General features: G+C 48.1%; 2 protein-coding genes across 4 annotated transcripts; one reads left to right on the top strand and one right to left on the bottom strand.

Moving 5' to 3' along the window:
- Nucleotides 1-306: 306 nt before the first annotated feature.
- On the bottom strand, nucleotides 307-11,058 carry LOC308227665 (ectonucleoside triphosphate diphosphohydrolase 2-like; the record flags this gene model as incomplete). Its single annotated transcript, XM_080630417.1, has 9 exons — nucleotides 307-537; nucleotides 1,545-1,679; nucleotides 2,607-2,702; nucleotides 3,539-3,808; nucleotides 5,099-5,326; nucleotides 6,006-6,153; nucleotides 6,892-7,042; nucleotides 8,679-8,796; nucleotides 10,945-11,058. 9 exons carry the CDS (start codon nucleotides 11,056-11,058, stop codon nucleotides 307-309), a joined length of 1,491 nt encoding a protein of 496 aa, XP_080486543.1.
- Nucleotides 11,059-13,545: 2,487 nt separating this feature from the next.
- On the top strand, nucleotides 13,546-25,821 carry NELFB (negative elongation factor complex member B). 3 transcript variants are annotated; one of them, XR_013958117.1, is made up of 14 exons: nucleotides 13,546-13,727; nucleotides 13,851-14,014; nucleotides 14,183-14,282; nucleotides 15,010-15,240; nucleotides 16,227-16,412; nucleotides 18,270-18,382; nucleotides 19,035-19,137; nucleotides 20,078-20,173; nucleotides 21,521-21,663; nucleotides 22,611-22,717; nucleotides 23,616-23,757; nucleotides 24,564-24,672; nucleotides 25,215-25,531; nucleotides 25,771-25,821. XR_013958117.1 is itself a non-coding variant. In XM_080630484.1 (13 exons), the coding sequence occupies exons 1-13, from the start codon at nucleotides 13,626-13,628 to the stop codon at nucleotides 25,350-25,352; spliced, it is 1,734 nt and encodes a 577-aa protein (XP_080486610.1). In that variant the 5' UTR covers nucleotides 13,546-13,625; the 3' UTR covers nucleotides 25,353-25,620. The 3 variants fall into 3 exon arrangements, 2 of the variants coding, with proteins under 2 accessions (XP_080486610.1, XP_080486611.1); XM_080630484.1 differs by lacking the exon at nucleotides 25,771-25,821 and having other exon boundaries at nucleotides 25,215-25,620; XM_080630485.1 differs by lacking the exon at nucleotides 25,771-25,821 and having other exon boundaries at nucleotides 25,121-25,253.
- The last annotated feature ends 858 nt before the right edge of the window (nucleotides 25,822-26,679 follow it).

The raw sequence follows: 26,679 nt of genomic DNA, 5'->3' as shown, positions 1-26,679 counted from the left end.
GAGGCATCGTTCCATTACATTGACATGAGTAATCCCAGTTGCAGCCCAAGCAAGACCAGTGCAGGCTGCTCTCATTTGGACAAGGAGCAGCTTGCCATGCACCAGGAATCACTGGTTTCCTGTAGAGCAGGATCCATTGTCTCAAAGTATGGCAGTGCAAGTGCTAGCAAGTAGAAGTAAGGCACTGAGGCTCTGGGAGTCCTGCAGAAAAATCACTTGCATCCTCCAGTGACTTACAGTGGTGTGGTTTCTGTATGTCCCCTATGAACTGCCCTCTGGCAGAAGTATCGAGTCCCAGAGTAATGGTCAGATGTCATCAAAGACACTGCTGTTCCTGTTACTGAAGCTGTTCTCCTTCACCATCACTCGGTACGAGATGCGCATGAAAGAGCCAGTGAGCAGCACGACGAAGAGGATGAGGAGCAAAGACCAGACCCCCGGCTCAATCCCCTTGAGGAAGCTTGGGCTGTCCTGGGGGATGGTGTTGGTCAGACTCAGCAGGTATCCCAGGCTCCAGCCAGAGGATCTATCACCCATCTTTTGAAAGAAAGAAAAAGGAGGAGAGGTGAGAAGAGGAGACACTCTGGACCTCAGCTGTATTTCTGCGCACAGGCCTAAGGCCTCATAGACTTTATTTGAGATTGATCCAAGGATTAGGTTTGAAATGAAAAGCAATCCCACTCCTGGTGCCCTGAGTGAACTAATAGGCCTTCATTGCCCCAGCCACCCTCACCTGACACTTCTGCCCCCCTGCCTCTGCCCATGGGCCTGGGAGCTCCATCTAAGCTCTGACCTGGTAAGCTCCCTCTTTCCTGAGCTGGGCTGGAGGTGTGTGCTGTTCTTCTTGCTATCTGGTTTTCCCAGGTGGACCTCAGGTTGTTAGTTCTGTCTCTGGCCCTGTTGCCTGGTTGCACGTCAGGCTTCCCAGAACTGGGCTCCCTGGATGCGCCCTGGTCCTACCTCCTTACCTTGCCTTAGTGTGATGATTGCCACATGGCTGACTGAACTGCTGTCACTGTTGCATCCCTGCTCACTGGAGCTGTGCTTTGCTGTTTGTTGTGCCAGGGTCTGGGAATAGGCTTTCTTTTTATTTGTGAAGGGGAGGACCTGAATCCAATCCTCCTTTTCTTAGGGGCTCCAGATCCTGAAGCAATTCTGTACCTTGTAAGCTGGTTATAAAGCCTCACTGGTATAAAGGTGATTGTAAAGAGGCAGGGCAACATCTTTTGGCTCAGGAAATATTATCAGCAGCTTGTCCTTAGCATAAAGTGTCACTCGAGCAATGCGTGTCTGTTGGGTATAGGCTCTAAAAGATGATACTGCTCCAGGTAGTGTTTTGACCCATCTATTTTTTCAGAGAGGACAGTGCAATCTCTAGCTCTCTGTCACTGTCTTTCTTGCTTATCACAATTATGAATTTATTTTGCAAAAGCATCTTGCTGGAGAAACCTGGCTGGTTCGGGCTTGCAGGAGTGGGGACAGGTTGGCTTTGCTGAAACCACCCCTCCCTTGTAACTGGAAGTGCCATGCTGTGGGTAACTGACCTTCTTCTGGAATGAAGTCCAGACAGACCCATTGAAGTCAAAGGTGTATCCCTTTGTACTGAGGTGAAAGATGAAGGCAGACACAAGGCAGTAATCTGCAAGTGTATCCAGGCTTGTCTGGGACTCCTTCACCAGCTGGTGTCATTTCCAAAAAAAAGATGCAGAAAAAAACAAAGTAAATATTCAATAGCAGGATTTCAGCACTGCTGTAACCTCTCCTTTCCTGCTCTGGCATCACCTGTGGGACTGCAGGAAGGCTTTGTGTCCTGTATAGACTGAAACCATGTTTCCTGCACCTTCTTGGAATGCGGTCTGGGAACTGGTGTCATCTCTGTGTGCCTTTGTTCCAATCTTATTAAAGCCCAGGCAGTTCAAGAGCAGCAGGGCTGGCAGGCAGGTCTCCTGCAGTTGCCTTGCAGGTGCACTGCTTGGTATGATCATCTGCTCTCTAGTTAGGTTGAGCTAATGCTGCAGCCTTTCTCTCAACAGGAACATGAACAAGATCTGTTTCTTCTGTCCAGAAGAGAAAGCTTTAAGAAGCTGCTTTGCTGCCCCATTAGCAAACTGTAGAGATTGTCCAGTTTGAATATTACTGTGGATGCTGGTCAGTGTAGGCACAAATGAGTGTGACCTCTAAGCCATAAACTGAGAGAGAAACATGCAACTTCTCCCTGGCTTGGTCTGCACGGATCTAGGTGAAATGAGAAAGCTGCTGGCATTTGAGTGGATATTCCCTGTGCTCAAGGAGAGAAGGGTAACAGGAAAATCAGGGTGACGTACATGAGTGAGTAGACAGCCTTCCTGTTTACTCCTTAATATGCAGCAAAAGCTACTTGTGGCTTTTCATTTAACTCAGTCCCGGTGTTACCAGCAGCTGGGATTTGAAAGAAAATAAGGGGAGCCTGTTTCCTCAAAGTGAATATAAACCAGCAAACAGGAAAATCCAGGTTTTTCCTTGAGGGAGCCAGTCAGTTAAGCTCTGTCAGTCTGAGCCCTGTGGGGTTTTACAACAGCCTGTTTCTTGCTTTGCACTCTCCTTGCACACTGAGTTATTCCAGTTACCTCTTTGACGGACATCCCACAAAGCTTGTTGACTGCCTGACCCAAGTCAGGAGAGGGCACAGTTTCTCTCATGAAGTCCATGGCCTCAGAAATCACCTGCAACAGCAACAGAAATAATGATCAGGTCACACTGCTTTCTGCATCCTCACATCACATACAGTGCCTATAGGAAAGAAAGTGGCAGTAGCTGTGGGGTGCATGGCCAGGGTGCCCTCTCCATGTGCCTGTATTGGTGGTTATGGTGTTTCTGATGTGTGCAAGGAGGACAAGCAGATCTGTTAATCTCTGGAGATAGACACAGGACTGTTTGTAGCTTGTGTGCCCTGCCTGGATAAGTAGACTAGTCCTTATGCTCCTTGGCACTGTGTCCATGGCAGGCTCTCAGGAGCAGGGAGCTGAGAAAATGTTTGTAATTCCTCCCTTGAAATGCATTTAGTTTGTTCTGGGATCTGGAACTGGTCCTGGCTTAACAACCCAATGACTTTGGACACTAGATCCAGGGTCTTAGATACAAGAATGCTTGTGGTGGAACATGCCCAGATGTTTGCTGAGGAAGTGGCAGAAGATCTGCAGCTTCACCACAGACTTCATGTGAGCAGACCTGCTCAGCATGAGACTCCTGGCTTGTCCTACTGCTGCTGGCTCTGTGGAGCCCCAGAGTTTGTCTCGCAGCAGGCATTGCTGAGACATGGATGAGCAAAGCCCTGCCACAGTCACTGGTGGGAAGCATGTGGTCCTTATTTGACCAGCTGTGTGTCAGTGAGGAGGAGAGGGCAGCAGGGCACGTGTACAGCATTACCCAAAGCACTGGCTCTCCTGGCTAGCAGAGGGCACAGTGTGGCTACTCCCACTGTACTTCTTAATGATCAAACTAGTCCCATGGCATGGGTTCTCCACACCAGTTGCCCACCCCAGTGTAGATGAGAACTCACCAGAAACCTGGTCTGGAGGGGCTTGAAGACTCCGCTGAGGGAATGCTTGAAGAAGCTGCAGGAGGAGGAGGAGTTGAGCAGGCTCTGCACAAGTCTCATGCAGGCGGTGGGATCACTGGTGCCGGTGATGTTGAAGACCTCAGGGCCAGAGATGTCTGATGTGTCCTCACTGACAGCACAAGGCCCAGCATGCACTGATTGCCACTGCACTTGCTGGGAGTAGGAGATGGGCCAGCAGGGATTAGATACAGTTTTAGCCCCTCTCTGATCCTAGAGGCAGAATAAAACAAGGAAAGAGGCAGCAAGAGAACAGGCTGGCATCCCAGGGCTTCACAAAGGAAGACAAAATGGGACAGAGTGAAGAATGGTTTTCCTCTGACACCAGGATATTGTAATGAGCAAACAGGCTGCAAACGTTCGCAAATGTTTGCCACTCAACTGGAAGACCCAGACCAATGCAGCAGCCTCCCAGCTCCCACAGGGTCAAGGATAAGCTGCAATGACTGGGCCTGCTACGGAAGGCTCTCCAGCGCTACCTGCTCTCCCTTAGACCAGAAATACAGTTTCAATGGATCCTGTACTCTTTCTAGTTGCAAGAAAAAGGCTGTTCAGGTCTGCCATCCAGATGGCTCAACCCCTCAAGAACCAGTGTTTCTTATCAGGAAATAAGGGGGAATGGCTTTAACCTGCCAGAGGGGAGACTGAGATGAGCTCTTAGGCAGAAGCTCTTCCCTGTGAGGGTGCTGAGGTGCTGGCACAGGGTGCCCAGAGAAGCTGTGGCTGCCCCATCCCTGGCAGTGTTCAAGGCCAGGTTGGACACAGGGGCTTGGAGCAAGCTGCTCTAGTGGAAGGTGTCCCTGCCCATGGCAGGGGTTGGAGCTGGATGAGTTTAAGGTCCCTTCCAACACAAACCAATCTGGGATCTCTAGGAATCCCAATATAACTGTGGTGAAGTGGGCCTCTATGTAGGACATTCAGGTCTCATATAAGAGGTGTGGTTTAGAGGGGGGCAAGTGGATGGGCAGCAAGTAGTTTATTTCTGACAAAAAAAATCAGGTTTGGTGGAAACTAAAGTGATTCCTGACTTTGCATCAGATCCTGCCTCCTGCCAAGTATAAAAGTTTGGAAGAACCAAAGGACCAGTATGTTTTCCAGATGAAATAGTGCTCTTTTAAAGATGCTTCAGGGTTCAAATCAGCAAAGGAAATACCCTGAATGGAAGGTCCCCATTGGTTCCTGGGTGCTGCTGTTCTTCACTGTGAAGGTGATCTTAGCACCTCTGGAGAGCAGTTTTGTGCTCGCGCGTATTAAGAAGGAAGCCAAATAGAGCCTGCAAGTAGGAAACCCCTGAATGGGTGCCTGTGTGTCTGCTTGGAGGGCATTGATTCAGGCATAGAGAGTATGTTCTACCGATGCACTGGGCTTTTTTAAAGTATGTGCACATGGCCTCTATGAAAGACAGTGATTGACATTTTGCCTGTTAGAAGCTACACCTTGTGCAACTTTTATTTAGTACTGTTGTGGCCAGGAACCCTGCAAACACCCTCTGTTGATACTCACTTGAATGAGCAGAGCGAGTAGCCTGCTGCGGAGCTGGGCCGTGCCGTGGCAGGGGCAGTGATGAGTGTACACTCTGTGTGTCTGACCATACAGCTGCAGCTTCACCTCCTCTGTAGGTGCCTGGTTCTCCTCTTCCACCTTGGCAGTGAGCAGTGCTGAGGTTCCTCCCACCAACAGGACTCCTGCCATCCCCTTCCCAGAGGGGACCAACTGTCCTCGCCAGTCATACTGACCCAAAAGGAACCAGAGAGGTCAGTTCTTAAGACATCTGCATCTGGTCACAGTCACAGTGCAAGCATTAGTGCACAGAGAGAGAAAGCTCTTTGGCAAAGTACAGCCTAACTTCTTGTTTTGCCCACAGGATATAAGGATGCTGAAGTGGTGGCTTGGCAGGGAACAGAGGAGCCATTGAACAACCACTGCCATGTGCACCGAGAGCTCCCCACAGCCAGTGAGAGCAAACAGGGCTCAGCAAGCAGTGGTCTTGGCAGGTAGGAGCAGGGAAAAGAGAAGAGGGTGGTGGAAAGGAGGTTTCCAGGTGGGAAGGTATGGGCTTCAACTGCTGCCTTGGTTCTAAGGTGGCCCAGCTGCCAGATGAACCCTGATGTTTCATCTCCTGCAGTCTTGCAGAACTGATTTTGGTGATGCTGAAGTTAGCAGTGCAGGCAGGCAGTTTACATGGGTGGAAGTGCTCTGTCCTGGCTGGGGGAGGCTGTGCTGGAATTTGCTAGCAATTCCCTAACCAGTGCATGCTTGCTGCTGGTTATCAGAACTGCCTTTCACTTTGCTGATATGGAATCACTTGGCCTAACCTGCCTTTCTCCTGCCCTTTGAGTTCATAAGAAGAACTTAGTTTGCTAATGGGAGTTGCTCAGTTCTCTACTCCTCAGGCAGGATTGTCCTTTACCTTGAAGAAGTTCTCCAGGACGTAGTTAACAGCAACCCAATTGAATGCTTCTTTTTCTGGACTGGACAGGATTTGTGCCCCCTGAAACTTGAAAGGAGATGACTTCAGGGCTGCAAGGAGACCATCAGAGAGGATGGGATGGGTGAGGCTAAACAGAAAAGAAAAAGAAGGCACATTTGTTGTTGCAGGACCCTGCAGGAGCAGCCTGTGGTGGAGGCATAGCTGCAGGGCTTTTGCTGTGCTCCTGCTTTGGGTAGTAGCACAGAGACACAATGATAATCCCACTCCTACTGCTGCTTCCCTCTCCCCTCACATGGAACTAAGGGTGAGAACAGCAGAGGAGTGGTGTGAGCAATTGTGCCACCATTCAAGAACGTAGAAGCTTTGTACCCTCAGCCACTGAGGGAGTCCTGTGGCCTTGCCCCACTGACTGGGTCTCCTCCAGGCTTTACTTTTCCCCAGTGTCTAAAGGAGATAAAAGTCCCAGGAATGAGGTAACTGAGAACAAGATCCACAAAAGTGTGTATGATGAGGTGGATCTCCCCACCACCATTCCCAGCCTGCTGACAAGAAGCACCCCTGCAAGCCCAGGTGGGCTGTCACATAAACTTTAACTTCCAGACTGATGGGTGTTTTCCCAAGCACAATTGTGAAGGACACAACACAGACTGGTAGCACTAGCAAGACTGTCATCCTCATGGCTGCTTGGAGGTACAGCGTGGACACACAGCCACAGTCCCCTGGAGTACATCAGGACCTGGGGAAGGTTTACCTGGCTACGAGGCCAGGGATGGAGCACTGCAGAGCAGGCAGGCTGAGATGCAGCCACAGACTGATCCCGTGGCGTGTGCTGATGGCTGGGAATGGGTTTGCAATGTTCACTCACTTCAGTGGCATTGTGCTGGCGGTTGCTCCCAGGTAGAGTGGGGTTTGGCTGTGCTGCTCTGCCGGGATCTCTTGCTGGGCCCAGGTCAAACAGGGCTGCAGGCTCTCCATGACTTTCTGAGGAGAATCTGCGTAGTTGGAGGCTCCAAGACCTGAGGACCAGCGATAAAAATGGCATTTTCTAAGGAAAGGCATGGGAGAAGTTGAGAGCTGTTACCCAGGAGGTTGCTATCCTAGGGCATGGTTAAAGTCAGGACCTGCCACAGGTGGAATGGAGTTCCTCCACCTACCCATCCTGCTGAAATATGGTACTGGGAATGAAACACGTGCATGTAAATCCCAAATCACACTGAGAGAAACCTAGCTCTGCTGCTGAGATGTCCTACAAATGACCATTTATCAATCACAGGGCAGTTCAGCAGCTGAAGTCACGAGAGTGGCTTTAGCCACTGTAAAAGATAAGCAAAAGGACATGCTGCCATGCAGACAGAGCTGAGGCTGATGTGTCACCTCTCTCCTCCAGCCACTTCCTCTTGTGCTGACAAAGGTGGCTTCTGAGTCACCACAAGACACCTCTGCTCTAGAGGAAGCTGTTGCTGTGCAGACAGAAGCTGAGTGCAAGCCCTGCCTCATCTTTCCAGCAAGATTCAATGGGGTCTTACATGCTGGCTTTGAACTACTACCGAGAAAGAGCTTCACTTCCCCATCCTCTGCCCATCATCTTCCTGGCTGTGTGACTCCCTGCTTTGCTCTCCTGGGCCCTGTGTAGGGCTGAGCTGCAGCTAGTCTACAGCTACTCCAAGGCTGTAGAGGATGTAGGCAAGGGAGGAATTCTAACATGTGGGTGAGAGAGCTGCCTGCACCTCTTGTTGCTGCTGCTGCAAACCACTGCTCCGAGCTATAGTTGCTGGTTTTAAGCCATCTGGTGAAGGTGGCAGCAGGCAAGGACATGTACAAGGTTTCAGGGAGCCCTTATTGCATCTTCTATACATGGTTTGTATTGCTTACAGCTTGCAAGGGCACAAACCCTCTTCCCTGCTTGTTGTGCAGCTGCCCTCCCACAGCATACTGCTACTGAGAGTTCAGGATTTCCCAGCATCCTGCTATAATCAGGCTTCAACATCAGAGCAAGATTGAGAGATAGAGAAGGGAAACCCCAAGCATTACTGCAATTTTATTAATTAAATTACTGAAACCCTATCAGCTGGCATTGGCAAGGCTAAACTGGTTCAAACTAGTGAGGAAGACCCCAATATTCTCCAAAATGTGACACTTAAACCCACACTGAACTCATGCTTGTGTTATCAAACCCCACATAGGAGGCTGGAGTATTTGTACTTCTGTTGCTCTGGAGCTACACCAGCTACACACACCGGAGCCCAGAGTACAGTCAGGAGGAAGCAGGAAACACCAGGAGTCACTCTGCAGCCAGGTTTGTCTCTGTTGCTGTTCACTAGGTGAGAAGCTCAGCAACCTTGGCTGTACCACTGATCCACATGGACATGAGGATGAGCCCCATCCCCTCTGTGAGCTTCCCTGCTTGCAGCAGGCTAAAGAAACTGTCACCTGCTGCTGATGTCCAGCTGTGTATGGCTAAATCTGCCCATGTTGAGAAGACCCATGCTGGAAATAAGCAGCTTTTGCTTCACTATCACCACTGTTTCAGCATACAGCCTTGATGATAGAGGAGCCAAGGACATTGCAGTAACTGTCCATGCACAGATCTCTGTGTTTCTATCAATCCCATGCAAGTCCCACAGCCCACCAAGCATGAATCAGGCACCTTACCTTGCACAGGACAGGAGCTACATTCCCTGATCACCCCAGTCTTATTTGCCTTGGTGGTGGTCCACTGGTAGATGAACAGGATGGTGCGCGAAGGGCCAGCATCCAGAACAATGCCATACTGGAAAACCCCCAAAACATTCCAGATCAACACCACTGAATGTGTGCTGGTTTGTTATTGTAGCATTGTGTAGGTAACCCATGGGCCTGCACCGCAGTGTCTGAGATAGCTTTTTACATGCAAAGAAAGGGTGAAGCCAGAAGAGGATGTGGATATGCAGGGAACCATCTGCATTTCTGAATATACATGAGGAGCAGCAGGAGTGGAGACACCCAGAAATACTTCAGAACTACAGTGATGTGCTGTGTTCTCGAAACCAGGCAGAGGGCTTCCACTGAGCTGAGCCACCTGGAGCTCAGGAAAAACAGGTCCTAAACCAGTGGCAGATGGCAGTATCCAGCCTTTTGACCAATTCTGGGACTCAGCCTGCTGCTGGATTGGTTTGCTACAGCTTTTGTGCAGGGATCAGAGGGCTGTGGCTTGCTCCTACCTCTGGGGAATGTGAATCCCACATTGCTTTGATGCCCCACTGTGGAGATGGTGTGACATGGGCAGGAGCTGCAGCACACTGGGACCATCCAGCACATACACTGCCCAGTGCAGCAGCCCCACTGAGACCAAGATAACATCAGTGAGCATGAGATTTCTCAACACCTTGTCCACTGACAGTCATCCTGTTACCTAGCAGGGAGGCCAAGGGCTTGCTTAGTCTCTTTGCAGCCCAGCTTTTCGGCTGTTTGCTGCTGACCAAGCTTTGCTGAGCTGCAGCTTATACGTGAGGATTGGGAAGTGAGAGGCCACTGGTGTACCCTGCAGTGCAGCTCTGTGGCTGTTCTGGATGTCCTCACGCTCAAAATAGCTCTAGTGCTATCCTAGGGTCTCCTTCTCTCCTCCCACTATTACATGACCACAAACGGGTATTTACACAGATGGAGAAGAAACTCATGAGATCTGGGGCGGACATGGTCTAAGCTGTTATCTTGCACAGAAATAGTTGTAGCTGTGACTGAGTGGGAGGAGAAACCTTCCAAGAGGTTTGATGTTGACACCATCAGAAGGGTTTTAGCACAAGACAGAGCCTCGCTGCAGCCTCAGAGCCAAGCTGGCTGCCTCTTCTCTTGGGAGTCCAAGCTGCACCAAACACAGCGCCTGGGACTGGAGCTGGAGCAGAAATGCGGAAGGAGAGTGGAGCTCCCTGCCTGAGCCTGCTGGCATCTGCCCACACGAGTGACAGCTCCTATTGCTCACAGGGACATGTCGGCTGCTGCAGAAGAGGAAGGTGTTGGCAGAGGAACCTGGGGTTCTTCCTCCTTCACAAAAGGAGAGGCTGCTGGGAGCACAAGGGAGGAGGAAGGATCACGGCGCTTCTGCCCCAGCTCAGCCGCAGGGAAGGACAGAGCATGCAGCAGTAAGGGTCTGGGGTTTTTTATTTTAAATCCAGTTTTGTCCCTGAGAGGAGTGTGGAGGAGGGGTAGTGTCTCTAACCACACAGGTTAACCTACTTCTGTTTGATTAAACCATAGGGTGCCACTGCTCCCACCTCAGCAGCGGGTGCATCAAGAGGCAGAGTGGACGGGCATTAACCCCCTGGTCACCACGCAGATCTGACCCTGCCATGTAGAACAGGTTGGTTCTTTGGTTAAAATTAGGAGAGAACAGAAGAGGAGAAGGCATGGAAGGTGTATATATATATGTAGATAGATATATACATATAAAATATATATAATACATATATTTAATAGAGAAGCAGCAGTTCAGGCCCAGATTCCTACCAACTTTGAAGAGGGACCTAGCTTTTTCCCTCCCCTAACACCTCTGGACTCTTGGGGTGGCTTCTGACATGAGCTACCACTCCCCAGCCTGTGGTGAGCATCTCTGTTGATCCATGGACCACATCCAGCCTGTATTTCCCAGTACAGCCAAAGAGGTTGGTTTGTTTTTTCACTTTGAAAAGCTACAGCATGTTAAAGTATGCCAACCTGTCCTCATAGTCTTATTGTAGTCCCCTCTTCAGTTTGTTTCAGGCTAGTGAATAACTCAGTAGTGCAATGAATGTAAAAAGCAACAAAACACACCAGTTCAAATGCCCGGCTTGCACAAGGAAACAGCAGGTTCTCCTTAAGAAGCGGCCCCACAGGGAAGGACAAGGTTCTCTGCTTATTGTCCCACTTGACCCCAGCTTGGCCACCCCTTAGGTGACGCTCTTACCTTGGTCCTGAGAGGAGTGTAGGGCACATCTTTAGTGGAGACGCAGAGCAGCACAATGCCTGTCAGTCCCGCCACGATCACCAGCCAGGGGGGAAGCAGTTCACGCCAAGACATGAAGCGCTTTCTCCTTACAGAGAGACACGAGAGGAAGCAGTGGAGCAGTGAACTGACAGCAGCCGCTTCCACAACCTTTAAAAGAGGAGAAAGGCGGAGCTGGGGCCAGGCTCTGGGTTCAGCCCAGCCCCAAGCCACAGGGACCACAGGGAGCGATGACTCAAGCAGTTCTCCTTCCATCCCTCCACACAGTAAATACAGTGATGGCTTCGTGCCTGTTCCAGTGCAAAGGCATCAGTGCAACCTCGAAACTGCCCCGGGCGATGGGGTTGAGGTAAACAGACCTGTGGGGTTAACTCAGCTGTGTGATGAGCAGACAGCAGGCAGAACTCATGTGTTTGGTATTCTGCTCCTGGCACTGCTAGCTGTCAAAATTAGAAGTGGGGAAACTCCTTATGCTGGGTTTACTTATGTCTGAGGGCTCCAGGGTGAACCTGGGGCGCTTCTCCACAAGCATGTGTGCACTGGGTTGGGCCAGAGCACAGTTCCTGCAGGCTGATCCTGCCTCATATCAGGTGGCACTTCGGACAGGAAAACCCCTGCACATTTAGGTTTATACCTACAGGACACTCTGGCTGGTTTGGCCTTTGCTGTGGGTAGGAGACAGCAGGGGTGCTTGGAACTTTGCCTCCAGGAGGTCAGTGTCTGCATAGGTGTCTGTACACCCCTTCCACAGCCTCCCCATGAAGGATAACCAACCCCCAGACTTTACAAAGCATATGCCTGCTTTCTCCTTTCTGGTGCCACAGAGACGTGTCCCCAGATCCAGAATTCCTGAAGAAAAATGTGTTGTTCCCAGGGGATGGGCTCCTTTCAGGCTGTCCCCATCTGGTTCCCAGGGACTGGGTCTAGGAATAAAAGTGCAACTCCTCAAAGAAAAGCTTTAGTGTGTGTGAGCTGGGCCATTTATTGGCAAGGCCATCTCATCCCCCCAGAGGAGTTCACCAGCCAGGCCTCTGTTTGCAGAACTCCTTATTGGCCTTGCAGGGGTATTTGGAGATGCACTTCTCCATCTTAGGGTTGTTTTAAGCAAAGTGCCCGAATTCTCTCCTCTTCATGCAGACTTTAGACTCCAGTTCTGATTTTGCTGGTCAGCAACTAGAATGCATCTACAGATGTGACAGGACAAGGGAGAATGGTCTTAAACTAAAAGAGGACAGGTTTAGATTGCACATAAGGAAGATTTATGGGTTGATGAGGGTGCTGAGGCGCTGGCACAGGGTGCCCAGAGAAGCTGTGGCTGCCCCATCCCTGGCAGTGTTCAAGGCCAGGTTGGACACAGGGGCTTGGAGCAAGCTGCTCCAGTGGAAGGTGTCCCTGCCCGTGGTAGGGGCTGGAACTGGATGAGCTTTAAGGTCCCTTCCAACACAAACCAGGCTGGATTCTTTGTTTTGCCTGCACTTGGGCTGACAATGCTCTGCTTTGCAAAGGGCACTGGGATTAAATCTCCAGAGTGCTGACAATCCTCATGCCCCTGCTTTCCCATTTGCCCGTGAGGACAGGCAGGCTTTCAAGTGCTGTGGTGGGAAGGATTTGTGCAGCAGCTCATCTTGCTGCAGTCTTGCAAATGAAATGGTGCCCCAGGTGTCCTCCTGCCTCGACGGAATGCTGCACATGGGTTGTGTGGAGCTGTTGGCTGATTGCTCATGCCCATGGGCTGCTCACAACAGTTTGTACAATATCGTGATTTATCATCACAACCAAAGGATGTCCAGCAGCCACTGAGGAGCTGCCAGATGCTGCTGTGGTCTGGCCAGTCCTGCTTTGCTCCCATAGAACCCACTCCCATGCACCTTAAACCATGCAAGGGCTGCTTTGGCAGCTGGGACACAGAGAAGGGAAATGTGGGACTGAAGGGCATTGCAGCAGCTCATGGATGGCAGTAGTGGAGAGCATCTTTTCTGCTTGGATATCCAGGTTTACAGGGGTCTGTCAACAGCAGCCCAACCTTCAAATGGTTTGGGTGTGTGGGGAGGCTCTAAATCCATTAGATTTGCCTAGATATTAGTTGCCACTATTGGTTTGCCACTAGATTTGGTGGGAAGATGCCAAGGGGACTTCTGCAATGGGTTGGACTGATGCAGCTTAATACAACCCTGGCACCTGGCCGCAGCCCTTGTGAAGGACACATTAAGATTTGTTTCCTCACTCTGTACCAGCTATCCCGAAAGTACGAGCTTGCAAATCTCAAACCATGAACCGCTAAAGGCCACTTCTCCTTTATGAGGCCGGCTTTGGTTGCATTTCCCCTTTCCATCACTGCTTGCCAGGGATCAGCCAGAAGCTGCGGCTGCCTCGCAGGGAGGGATTCCCCTCGGCCCGCTGGAACCCCGGCCGCGCTGCTCTAACGCTGCTGCCGGAGCAGCGTGCCCCGGGGCTCCCCGGTGCTGGCGGCGGGGCGGGTACCCCGAGGCAGCACCGGCGGAGCCTTTGTGTGGCGGAACCTTTGTGTGCGGGAGCGGGTTCCGCGGGGCGGGGCGCAGCGCCGGACCGCGCTCCGCCGGGGGACCCGCTGTGGGTCGGACCGCGGCGCTGTGGGAGCGGGCCCGGGGGGTCCGGCAGCCGCCATGTACGCGGGGCTGCAGGAGCTGGGGGTGGCCAACGGCGAGGACCTGAAGGAGACGCTCACAAACTGCACGGAGCCGCTGAAGGCCATCGAGCAGTTCCAGGTGCGGTGGGACAAGATGCACGAGCGGCAGGGCCGGCGCTGCGGGGTGGTGGGAAAGCGGGAGGGCCCGAGGAGGGCTCTGCTCTGTGGGGTTTGTCCTTTCTTATGGTATTTGTGTTGGCAGACAGAGAATGGGGTGCTGCTGCCCTCGCTGCAGTCGGCGCTGCCCTTCCTGGACCTGCACGGCACCCCCCGGCTGGAGTTCCACCAGTCGGTTTTCGATGAGCTGAGGGAGAAGCTGCTGGAGAGGGTCTCTGCCATCGCCTTGGAAGGGAAGGTCGAGGAGAGGTTTGTTCGGTCTTGCTGGTTGTGTGGAGTGAGCTGGGAGGTCTGTGTGAACACGAGTTAGAGTGGATGAGTGACTTCTGCAAGGGCTGCATTCCTCGGGGATCGAGTTCTGGTGGCTTTGAGATGAGCCACTTTGACACTTAGTCTCTTGCTCTTATGTGTTTTCAGATACAAAAAGCTGGAAGATCTCCTAGAGAAGAGCTTTTCCCTGGTCAAGATGCCTTCCATCCAGCCTGTGGTAATGTGTGTCATGAAGCACTTGCCCAAGGTAAAGCCATCTCTGTTGTGCAGCTTCTCTTAGCTGTGCTGTTGGATGGGCTGCGTGCTCCATCTGCAGACAAATGCAAGTTTGTCATTCAGCGTTAGGAACTGACTGAAGATTTACTGCATTCTTGTATCCGGTAATAACTTAGAGTAATTCGTAAAGCATTTTACATTTTTGCAGTTAGATGAGGCTGTTTCCCTGTTTTATTCAATATATGCAGCTTCCTAAACGTTGTCAAGTTCCCTGATATGTGGAGGTTTCCACAGCTGATTTAATGACAACTGAAAAATAAGATTTGAAGACCGCAACTAGAGGTAGACAGGAGTGACATTCGGATCTGTGAATAAAATCTCAGAGTAGCCTTATAAAGAGCATCATGTTGTACTTAAGGTAATGGCTTCAAAACTGCTACTAGAACTTTTGTAAGTTACTGAAACATCATCCCAGATCTCAGCATCAGAGGTTTAAAGGAAGTTTTTTGTCCTCTTTGAAAGAAGTAAAGAAAAGCTTGGAATGTCACTTTGTTGTTGAAGAAGTTAAGTGTCTGAGGACTGGCTTTCACAGGGGTAGGTGAGGCGAAAGATGAGTCTCATACTGCCTGGTGTTAAATTGCATTTTTGTGCAGATTACCAGATTATGACTTAGATGTCCTCTGCAGTCAGTTCCTTACTCCTTGCACAGTCAGGCAGGTGAGCTGCTCTGCACTTGGTAACTGTTCTGTTGATTGCAGGTCCCTGAAAAGAAGCTGAAGTTGGTAATGGCTGATAAGGACTTGTATAAAGCATGTGCAGTGGAGGTGAAGCGCCAGATTTGGCAGGACAACCAGGCTCTGTTTGGTGATGAGGTTTCTCCACTGCTGAAGCAATACATCCTGGAGAAGGAGAACGTTCTCTTCAGCAGTGACATTTCTGTCTTGCACAATTTCTTCAGTTCATCTCCCAAAACAAGGCGTCAAGGAGAGGTAAGGGCAAGGAAACTGCTGTCAACAGGCTTGTGAGTGGAATTCACCAGCTTTCAGTCCACCTCAGCAAATAACGGTGTCCATTTCACCCACCCAACTTTGCTACTGAACCTGTTTAACTAGAAAAAGTATTTGCCGGAAATATGAGGCTGATTCTTCCTACATCTCTTGATGAAAGGCGCAGGAATTACTTTAATGGTTACTCAGTGCTGAGCAATAACTCATTAATGTTCTGAGCTGTTTATGTGCTTTAAAAAACAGGAAAGGCCAAATTTCCTTTATTGCTCAGTTTGGCTTTAATACGTCTCAGCTGTTTTAAAGGCTGAGGATCTCTATCAAATCATTTTGAGTATGTTAAATTGCTTTTCTTGAAGACATAGGCCAAGAAAAACTTTAGTTATTAATTTATTTTGCACAAATGGAAAGGGACATTGCAAGTTGTAGCTAAGCTGGCATTCAGGGAGGTTGCTCTTTGAATGGGATTACAGGAGGTGGCTGAGCTGATCCAACACTCAGCCACAGGAAGGGCAGGGGCTGCTCCTCTGTACCTGTAGCTCTGGTGATTGTCACCCTGATTCAGCTCGATAATTGCTATGGAAACTCTAGCATATAAAACCAGTGAGTAGTTTTCCAAGAGAGTGAGTTGGATCTGCTAAAAGAAGCGATCAGCTGTTTCTGTGATTCATCAATAACAGGTACTGCTTCTTTCACATAGCTGAGCACCTTATTCTACAAATGCTTCAATTTCCTGTCATCAGAGAACCTTTTCTGGGCATTCGCTATTTCATTATGGCTATGAAAGATTTAGTGAATATCTCTTGAACAAATGCTCTTGGAAATCTTGGTATAAATAGTTCCTTTCCAGGAACTCTCAGTGCAGATGGTTCAATCTCAATAAATCAGATAAAAGAATGAATTCACATTGTGTGTGTGTGAAATAACAGCATCTCTTGGTACTGAGTGTGCGTTTTTTCTGCTTTGTTTAGGTGGTTCAGAAGCTGACCCAGATGATTGGGAAGAACGTGAAGCTCTATGACATGGTGTTGCAGTTTCTGAGAACCCTGTTCCTCCGCACAAGGAATATTCATTACTGCACACTACGGGCAGAGCTCCTCATGTCACTGCATGACCTGGAAATCAGTGAAATCTGCACTGTTGACCCCTGTCATAAGGTATTAATCATGTGGGACACATGAGAGTATTACTGGAGAATTCTGTTTCACCCATACCTGCTGCCCTGCAGGACTTCAGCCCAGAGAAGGTGACTCCTCTCTGTGAAGAGAGCTCAGACCTTGAATGCAAAAGTCATCTTATATTCCTTGGAACTTCAGGTGAAAATCTCATCATGGTTAACCAGCACCTTGCTTTTGTTTCATAACCCATAAATCATTCAAGTTTAAGGTACTTGTGCAGTGGTAAGAACAAAGCCTAATCTAACCTATGGAGATGCTGCAAAAAGTGATCGAAAGCATTAGCCAGGTTCTTAATCAAATCTTGCTTCCTTCCCTGCTTTGCTGGGTGTGATGCACTCCATCTGTTAGTAAACTTGTGTGTAACATTAAGTACTTTGGATCTTGAATTATAAGAAAATATTAAAATGTTAGGAGGTAACAGCTGTGTTAGTGTCACACCAGGATCTTGTTACAGTCTTTGTCCATAGTTAACATCACTCTGATCTAGAACAAGGCCTTTTCATTCGGGTAAAATTGTTGGTTTATGTGTGTTCTGCTTACAGAGATTATATCCTAGAGTGATGATAAATGTTACTGCATGCTTTTTAATGTCTTCTGATCAAGACTCCCAAAATCAGTATGCTGGCAGTGACTGGCTAGAAAAGGAAAGTTCTTATTCAAGCTACAGATCATTTTTATCAATCTCATTTTGCCACTGCAACATGCAGTGACTGCTGCAAGGGCAGGGAGCCTGCTGAAAGCATTGCAGCAAATTCAACAAATTGTTCTTGCTGAATTGTTACGGGAAAATACTGTCATATATATATTGTTTTCTGTTTTACTGTAAAATACATATTGTTTTCTGAAAGGGGGGAAAAAGCCCTTAATTTTGAGTCAAATAATATGTTTGACTATCTTTTTCCATTTTGATAGTACAGCTCTAAAGCAGAAGCACCTCCACTGTTAGTATCCCCTACTTAGAAGGTGGGAGTGGTATTGCAGTAGCTAAAATATCCCTGCTGTTATTGCTAAGTGCTGCTGCTTCTTTCTTGGTCTCCTGCTTGTGTAAATCCACATTGATCCAGTGGCCTGGGCAGTGGTGTATTTTATACATGCCTGCTCCTTGATTGCCAGGGAATGCCTGCCTTTGACATTGCTCTGTCCTCTTTTTGGGGTTTGTATTTCTGACCTCCAGTATTTGTGACCAGCTTGGTACCGTACCTAAGTGTATTATTAAAGTATATTAATGCCACATATTTGGAGGTCATAGAATCCCAGACTGATTTGTGTTGGAGGGTACCTTAAAGCTCATCCAGTTCCAGCCCCCTGCCACGGGCAGGGACACCTTCCACTAGAGCAGCTTGCTCCAAGCCCCTGTGTCCAACCTGGCCTTGAACACTGCCAGGGATGGGGCAGCCACAGCTTCTCTGGGCACCCTGTGCCACCGCCTCAGCACCCTCACAGGGAAGAGCTTCTGCCTAAGAGCTCATCTCAGTCTCCCCTCTGGCAGGTTAAAGCCATTCCCCTTGGCCTGTCCCTACAGGCCCTTGTCCCAAGCCCCTCTCCAGGTTTCCTGCAGCCCCTTTAGGCACTGGAGCTGCTCTCAGGTCTCCCTTTCAGGAGCCTTCTCTTCTCCAAGCTGACACAGCCCAGCTCTCTCAGCCTGGCTCCAGAGCAGAGCTGCTCCAACCCTCACAGCATCTCCTTGGCCTCCTCTGGACTCACCTCAACAGCTCCACATCCCTCCTGTGTTGGTGGCCTCAGTCATTCTGAGCCAGATTTGTCTGACATGGTGTATGTTACTGCTGGTTTCATGAGAGGCTGTGCTTCATAAAGCTTTCTCTGTTTCTCTAACAGTTCACCTGGTGCCTTGATGCTTGCATTCGAGAGAAGTTTGTAGACAACAAGAGAGCTCGGGAATTGCAGGGATTTCTGGATGGGGTGAAGAAAGGACAAGAACAAGTGTTGGGGTAAGGTGCTTGGGCTGTTTATTGAGAAACTGAATAAGTAGCCTGTCAGTCACAGCATCTGGCAGGTATTGCAGTTGTTAATTCTTCCCCAGACCTCACTGACAGCTGGTTGCTCTTCTGTGCAGTCATATCCAGTACACCCACAAGCATTAATGCATAGCCAAGCACATTCTGGCAACACAGCTCATATTAAGTTACCACTCTTGAGTCTCCCCTGTGGCCTGTGGTAACTGACTGTGGGAGATCTGTGTGATTTCAGTGCAGAAGACTTGTAGTAATTGTTTTCAGATAACATTCAAGTTGAAGAAATAACAGTAATGGTGTTTTTACAAGGCAGGAGAAGGTTCATCAGGTGGACACCTGTAGGTAACAAAAGAGAGAAACTCAGGTTTTACGTTATCATAGTAAGGGTATTGTTACAGTTCTTGCCCTTTACCTGCCTAACGCTCACACACTCACACACTCACACACATACACACACTACTTTGATGTAACATCTGATAGTTGACAGGATGGCAACAAAGAGTGGGCTCAAATATCTTAATTTAGTGAAACACACGTTCAGGGAGCTGGTATCTACAGCTGGGTATGGAACTGTATGGTTGGGTTCTTTGTTTTGCATGACACGTATTTGATTTTTACTTCTTCTCAGGGACTTATCAATGATCCTGTGTGATCCCTTTGCCGTTAACACCTTAGCCTTGAGTACCATAAGGCACGTGCAAGACCTGGTTGGGCAGGACACCTTACCCAGGGTGAGTGTTGCAGCTTGTGTACCTAATCTGAACTGTAGTTTTAACTGAATAGCATCCATAAACACAGAACTGGTGCTGTAGAGTACATTTAAGTTCTCAAATGCACGTGTAAACTGAGATAAGGGAAACAAGATGCTCCCTCTCCATCTGCGGTACGTATCGCAGAGCTCTGCAGGAGCACTGTTTGGAGACAGGCGTTTTGGAGCTCTCTAAAATGACTATGAATTCTTTGCACAGCTCATTCTATCCTAAGAGCTATGCACACGTAGAATAGGTGCCTTCCTGCTTTGTCCTTCCATCAGTTTGCCTAATAGCAGCAGCCTTTTGTCCTCACCATGGTAAATACAGAGGATTAGTTTACACTGTTCTGGTCTGTTGGCTCTGGTATAATACACTTCCTGCAAGCAGTCACTGCAGGAGGTGCTTAAATTAAGCTAATGGCGAAAGGAGTGTAACCTTACAGGTGTCTAAACAGTGTAAGGCATTTGCTGGGTTTATCCCTGAGTTAAATTTGATTGTTGGATTTAATAACTTCCAGTGTAAGATTGAAAATTGTTTTGGTTTCAGGGCACAATATAGCTGAAACCCCATTGTCCTCCTTACACTTTCTCCTCCTTACTTCTGCTGAGATGACTTGATTTGTCCTGTCACACATTATATTTCAGGGTACTGATTTGGCTTTACACCTTTAAAAATAAGGTCAGATTGGCTGCATACTTCTTGGTGCATTCTCGAATGTTACTAAAACCCACAAACCATCAGGTGTGTCTGTTATTTGAGTCCTATTTGAGGAATCAGTTGTCAATAAATGGGAGAACTGAATGCTCTTAGCAGTCTTGGAGAGCTTTGAATGTAAAGCACCACTTCCAAATCAATATCTGTATGTGCAACTTGTGGAAGATCAAAACAGCTGTTTTTCTGCTCCCCTTAAAAATCCAAGGAAAGCCCAGATATGCTGCTGCTCCTCAGGATGCTGTCTTTGGGCCAGGGGGCCTGGGATATGATTGACAGTCAAGTCTTCAAGGAACCAAAAATGGTGAGTCATTTTGATATGTAGAATTCAACACATTTAATGAAACAAATTTAGACTTGATCATTATTTTATTGCCTCCCTGATTTAACATACCTCTTGTCACAGCTTCCTTAAACAAACCATGTAAGTGGTGACAACAGCAGCCGAAGCAGGCACACTGTAAGCTTACTTGCCTGCTTAATTTAGCTTGATTTACCTGCTTTTTTCTTTACATGAATGCCTGGCCCTGCTGTTTTAAATCAGACTGTACCTATGTTAGGTTCTGCACTGGGTGCTCATTGATCCTGGCAACACAACTGGGTACAGAATGTTATTCCTGGATACATCACTACACAACTGATGCATTTGTAAAACACACCTTGGATGAGGGAAGAGGGATTTCAGAGGCTGGTCTGAAACTGGAAGCAGTGTAACAGCTTTTCATTGAGATGAAGAAGTTGTTCCCTTCCGGCTATCTTACAGCAATGTTGTGTAGTGCCACATTTAGCTACAGTCTTTCCTGCTTTAGGAATACTTTTCCAAAGGGCAGCTCTGGTGTAGTTTGGGAACTGGTATGTTCAGCTGGTGGCAGGAAGCTGCACAGCAGGGCTGTTTCTCAAGAGAAATTTGCTGTTTCTGTTCTGTACTATAAAGCAGCAAATATCTACCAAGAGGGGCATTTGAAGGCTCCAAAATATATACTACAGGTTGACCGCATGTTTAAATTTACCACAGGGTGTGCATTCGTACTGAGATTGTAACACTGAGGGTGACTGACTTGACTTGCAGAGGTGCTCTCATGAATCTCTTAGAAAGGAGCTGTGAAGCTTTTCCTGAAGGGAATCTCTAAATCTGTATTTAAAATCTGGTTTATCTGTTATTGTCACAAGCTGTAACTTCCCATTCTGTGAATATCATACAACATAGGCTGATCCACCTTGTGTGAGGAGCTGCTCTTTATTGTTGCTCTTCTAGCTGTGCACTGATCCCTGTCAGCTTAGGGAATGAACAAAATGATTTGCTATTGTTGATGAAAGCGGTTGGTATAATCCTTAACATGCAGTGCTTGCAGCAGCTTTGGGAAAGGTCTCACAGAAGAAATGCTAAGTAATTGTCAAGAGAAAAGATTTGAGCGGGAGTATTTCTATAGATGAGCTGAAGTAGTTTTCCAAATTACCAATGGAACATGTGGAAATGAATTGCTTAAGAATTTTGACTAGAACTGGAAAATGGAAGCTTGTTTTCCCAAGTGTAGGATGGGGCTCATGCGGGTGCCTCACTGTCTGCTGCAGCACTCTGGGACCATTAGGTGGCATGAGGTGACTTATGGAAAGCATTGTTCTTTGCCCTCTCTTCTTCCATCCCTCCAAGGAAGTTGAGTTGATCACCAGGTTCTTGCCTATGCTGATGTCCTTTGTGGTGGATGACCAGATGTACAACGTAGATCAGAAACTGCCCTCAGAGGAGAAGGGACCAACTCCCTACCCCAGCACCATCCCTGAAGCTTTCACCAAGTATGTAACCTGCCTTACTGACTTTGTGTTGTTACATAGAGTGTTGTTACCAAAGCAAAGCAGCAAGGAGCCAGCCAACAGACAGGGGAAGATACTCTGTGTGGTAAAGTGAAGACTTCCTTGGGGTAAGATTTAGTGCCAGTTAATCAAACCTGAACTTCTCCTTTAGCTAAACAGGTTTCCATTATGATTCCTTAAGTAAAATCTACATAAAGTAATATTTCTTGTAATAACCATTCTTTTGGCAGGTTGAATATGGAAGTATTTGGTGTTACTGCTTCCAAATACACTGCTTGTGTAGTTTCCCAAGCAGTGAACAAGGAGTGAGTGATACTTGGGTGCAGCTGGACGAGTGCCTGTGCTTGGTTCTGAAGAGGGCTGTTGTAAATTGTGAAGTTGGCGTTTTTGTCACACACTCATTCTCTGTTGATAACCTGTCACTCCAGGGGCCTCAAAAAGATAAAGAAAACCTTTGTGTGCTCTCTGATATTCAGATCTTGCACTAATTTCCAGTACAATTCTTATCAGCATGCCAGAATCTGGAATTGTATCCTCAGAGTTGTATTCTCTGCTATGACAGTGCTGATGTTCGACCTGATTTTGTAATAACAAAACAATATTGGGCTTTATATGATTTTTGAGCATTTGGGCTTCTTCTGGAACCCATTTTGAAGAGCACTTTGATCATAAATACTATTTTAAATGCTGACAATCAAATCCAACTGTTTGATTGCAAGACTGCTGTGTTTGTTGAATGGTAAATTTTTCTGGACCATGATAGTGAACACAGTGATCATCATCTGCTCAGTCACTGAGTAGCTGCTCTTCAGTGGGTTTGAGGTTGGCCACTGCTGTAACTGCTTGCTGCTGTATTTTAAACCCTCTTAAAAGAATATATAATTTATTTTAGCTTTATTCATTGAAAAACTTTCCTTCTGCCATAACAGATTCTTGCAAGAGAACAGAATAGCTTGTGAGATTGGGCTGTATTACGTCCTTCACATCACTAAACAGAGGAACAAGAATGCTTTCCTTAGGCTACTGCCAGCACTAGGTAAGTTTTTTTGTCTCATTTTCTGTAGCAGTTTGCCTGGACACGCAGGAGGCAAGCAAGCCTGGAATGAAAGTGATTTCAGACATAGTGTTCTGCCTTTGGCTCTTTTGGTGACTTAGTTGTAGGGCGCTGCAGAAGTGGTTGGTCTTTTTTTGTCTGCAATTAGGATACTTCTCTGCTGATATGAGAACTTAGGGGCAGTGGCTGATGGTCAGTAGTTCCTTAGATCAAAAACTGTATTAACAATGAGATGAGTTGAGAACTGCCTGGAATAAATCAGAATGATAAAAGAGCAGGAGGCTTAATTCTGCTGGTGCTCCTAGTAATTCCAGGTGGCCAGAATCCTGGAACTTGGCTTTGTATGGTAAAAAAGCCTGTCCCAAAACGGGACTGAACACAGCCTTATTTTTTTTCCTGTGATTACCTCCACTGACTTCTCTGGGGTAAGTTGCATGAGAGCTCAGAGGCAATCTTAGCAACTGCAGCTCCGAGTAGTGGCAATGGGAGTTCCTTTCCCACCCCTCACCCTGCCTCTGGCGTCCTTTGAACCCTTTGCTGCACTGTCAGCTCATTTACATGGGTGGTTTGCATCTGCTCCTCGTGGGATCTGAGGAGTGCAGGGAGATGGATGTGGCCATGAGCAGCGAATGCTGGAGAAGTGTAGCAGGGGACTTTGTGATATTGGCAGGAGCAAGACTTCAGCCTTGGTAAAGACACGGGCTTTCTATGTATTCTCACCTCTCTGTTCCTAATCTTTTATGTCTGAAAGGTCAAAGCCAGCTGCCTGGGCTACATGTTTGAAAAGGGAATCTCACTGCAACGTTTTCAGCAGAACATCTGCTCTATAGCCAGGTTTTGGCACCTGTGTCTCAGTCTGTTTCCTTTTCATGTTGTACAGTTGAGACATTCAGTGACTTGGCCTTTGGTGATATCTTTCTGCATCTGCTTACTGGAAACCTCACGCTGCTGGGTGAGGAGTTTGCACTTGAAGAGTTCTGCACCAGTCTCTTTGACAACTTCTTTCTCACTGCCTGCTCAAAGTAAGTTGGATTTTCCTCAGGGGAAAGTGAGGGAAGTGAGTTTGCAGGATACTTGTGACAGGTTGTACTGCTTTGAACTATAGTTCTGGTTCAGCAAACTCTTCACATACAGTGGAAATGTTACCCTAATGCTGTTCTTCTTTAAGGAAAGGCTTATATTTTGTGACCAAGTTTTTATCAGCAAAATTGGGAAGTGGCACAGATTGCCCAGAGAAGCTGTGGATGTCCCATAGATTAATTCAGGTTATGAATTATTACCTAAACTGTAATACATTATTCCTAAATTGCAGTTGCTTCGCAGTAGCTCTGAAGATGAAGAGCCAACTTAGCTCTTTGCATACAGATGATCTGTTTGTATCTGTTAATTCAGTCGTTCAGCTGGAGACCTGCAGCCCAGATCCAACCCCCCCAGGAGGCTTTCCCAAAGTGACCAGAGCTGTTGTTCAGGCACAGCAGCACATGCTGCTGCCACCCCTTCCACACACACTGAGACACGAACATCCTTTTGCATGTGCGATGTGGCCTGTCCAGCAGAGACCAGCTGCTGCTACATGCTGTGCTTAATATCTCCCCCTCCTTCCTCATGGGTGCTCCAGTTCACTCGTGTTGAAGAATTACCTGAATTCCTTGAAAGTCTAAGACAGGCTTAGTACTTTGTAGCACACAGGCTACAATTCTCAGGTGTCTGGAAAAATTACAACAGTCTGGGGGGGTGTGAATTATTCTGGTGCTGTTGCTGTAGCTTTGTTGTTCTCAAGATGGTGTTTGTTGATATCAGCTCCTCTGCTTTAAATTGCTTTTTGCAGAAAGGAGAATGTACACAGACATCTGCTAAGGCTGCTGCTTCATCTGCATCACAAAGTGGCACCTCCCAAGTTAGAGTCTCTCCAGAAGGCTTTGGAACCCACCAAGCAGGTAAGAAAGGAAGCAGGAGAAAGGGAAAATTAATAGCAAATGAAAGCAGCTTCCTTTCCAGACATTGCTTAATGAAACATGTGCTCTGCTTTCCAAGTGTACCAAGTTGTGTGTTAATTAGCTTGGAACTTCCTCTTTCTCTGTTGCTTTTTGTTAAAACACACAGGGTAATTGCATGCTTAGTGTTCTAGTTAGTAGTGACTAAAATTGTAGAATCACAGAATGGTTTGCGTTGGAAAGGGCCTTAAGATCACCATCTCCAACCCCCTGCGATGGGCAGGGACACCTCACACTAGACCATGTTGCCCTAGGCTCTGTCTAACCTGGCCTTGAACACTACCAGGGATGGGGCAGCCACAGCTTCCCTGGGCACCCTGTGCCAGCGCCTCAGCACCCTCACAAGGAAGAGCTTCTTCCTTAGATCTAACCTGAACTTCCCATGTTTCAGTTTGAACCCATCACCTCTTGTCCCATCGCTACAGTTCCTGATGAAGAATGAAGTACATCTCTTCTATTTGTTCCTCCTAATTCTCATTCTGCAGAGTGGGGAAGCTGTGAAGGAGCTTTACAACCAACTCACTGAGAAACTGGAGCTTCGGAAGCCGAGTCCAGCTGAAGTGACTGAGACCCCCTCCATGGAGCTGCCCCTGCCCACTGTGCCCACACCAGCCTCACGCTGAGGTCTCCCTGAGTAACACAGGAGAGGAACTAACCTCAGGCTCTGCAGCGTGAAGGCACTGTGCTGCCTTTCAAGTGTCTCTGCCTACAGGGTGGAAACCAAACCAAAAGCCATTGAAGCTCTTTCAGGAAACACTGCAGTTTACACCACCCCACTGGCTCTTGCTGGTTAGAAAACTCTGTATGTGGTGCATTGCAAAGGTTTACTTTTCTTAAAGATAGTTGAGTGTTGTCTTTTAGATTCACTTTAAAATCTGACTTTGGGTTTTAGTTTTGGTTTTTTTATTTCCCAAAAAAAGGCGTATTTTTAAGCTTGGCATCTTGTATTTTTAAACTCTCCTTTAAGAACTGATCAATGAGTGTTTGGCTCCATTATAGTTGAGCAGGTACTCCCACCGCTAACCCTAACTTTCTTCACAGAACCCCAGTCTGGTTTGTGTTGGAAGGGACCTTAAACTCAACCAGTTCCAACCCCTGCCACGAACAGGGACACCTTCCACTAGAGCAGCTTGCTCCAAGCCCCTGTGTCCAACCTGGCCTTGAACACTGCCAGGGATGGGGCAGCCACAGCTTCTCTGGGCACCCTGTGCCAGCGCCTCAGCACCCTCACAGGGAAGAGCTTCTGCCTAAGAGCTCATCTCAGTCTCCCCTCTGGCAGGTTCAAGCCATTCCCCTTGGCCTGTCCCTACAGGCCCTTGTCCCAAGCCCCTCTCCAGGTTTCCTGCAGCCCCTTTAGGCACTGGAGCTGCTCTAAGGTCTCCCCTTCAGGAGCCTTCTCTTGTCCAGGCTGACCCAGCCCAGCTCTCTCAGCCTGGCTCCAGAGCAGAGCTACTTCAGCACTTGCAGATCTCCATGGCCTCCTCTGGCCTTCATTTGTTAGTTTGCTCTCTGGCTCTGTGGATAAGATACACACAGAAAGAAATGTCAGAGGAGAAAAGCTCCACTGATACCATTCCCTGTTTGAGGTTGTAGCTCTTCTGGTGCATGGTAGGACATGCTTCGTTAGTCAGAGATGCCCACCACTGTCACCAGACCAAGAAGCAGTCAACAGTCATCTTTTTAGCTAGGTTCTCGAAGGCCAGAAACTGAATCATTCTCTCCCCTTTTCTCCAAAGGAGTAGCTTGAAATGAGTCCTGGAGCCTGTGGGGGAAGAAAAAACCCAAGACACTAGCACATTCCCAAGCGCCAAAGGGTTTGAGTGTAGGTGGGGTGGAATTCTGTCATTGAAAACATAGCCTGTTCTTCATGGCTGGTTTTTGTGTTGCTGTCTGTACTGCTACAATTAATTCCTGTTCTGCTTTTACCACAGCCCCAGGTAGAGTGTGCAG

The sequence above is a fragment of the Psittacula echo genome (assembly GCF_963264785.1).
Source record: "Psittacula echo genome assembly, chromosome: 16".
NCBI classification, from domain to species: domain Eukaryota; kingdom Metazoa; phylum Chordata; class Aves; order Psittaciformes; family Psittacidae; genus Psittacula; species Psittacula echo.
The sequence above is the reverse complement of the archived record's forward strand: the minus strand, read 5'-3'. Positions and strand labels throughout refer to the sequence as shown.

Bases quoted from the DNA above. Each gene is read 5' to 3' on its own strand.
- NELFB (XM_080630484.1), top strand. From the start codon at position 13,626: ATGTACGCGGGGCTGCAGGAGCTGGGGGTGGCCAACGGCGAGGACCTG. The intron at 14,283-15,009 runs GTAAAGCCATCT...TGTTGATTGCAG, and splicing joins TCATGAAGCACTTGCCCAAG to GTCCCTGAAAAGAAGCTGAA. The intron at 16,413-18,269 runs GTATTAATCATG...TTTCTCTAACAG, and splicing joins CTGTTGACCCCTGTCATAAG to TTCACCTGGTGCCTTGATGC.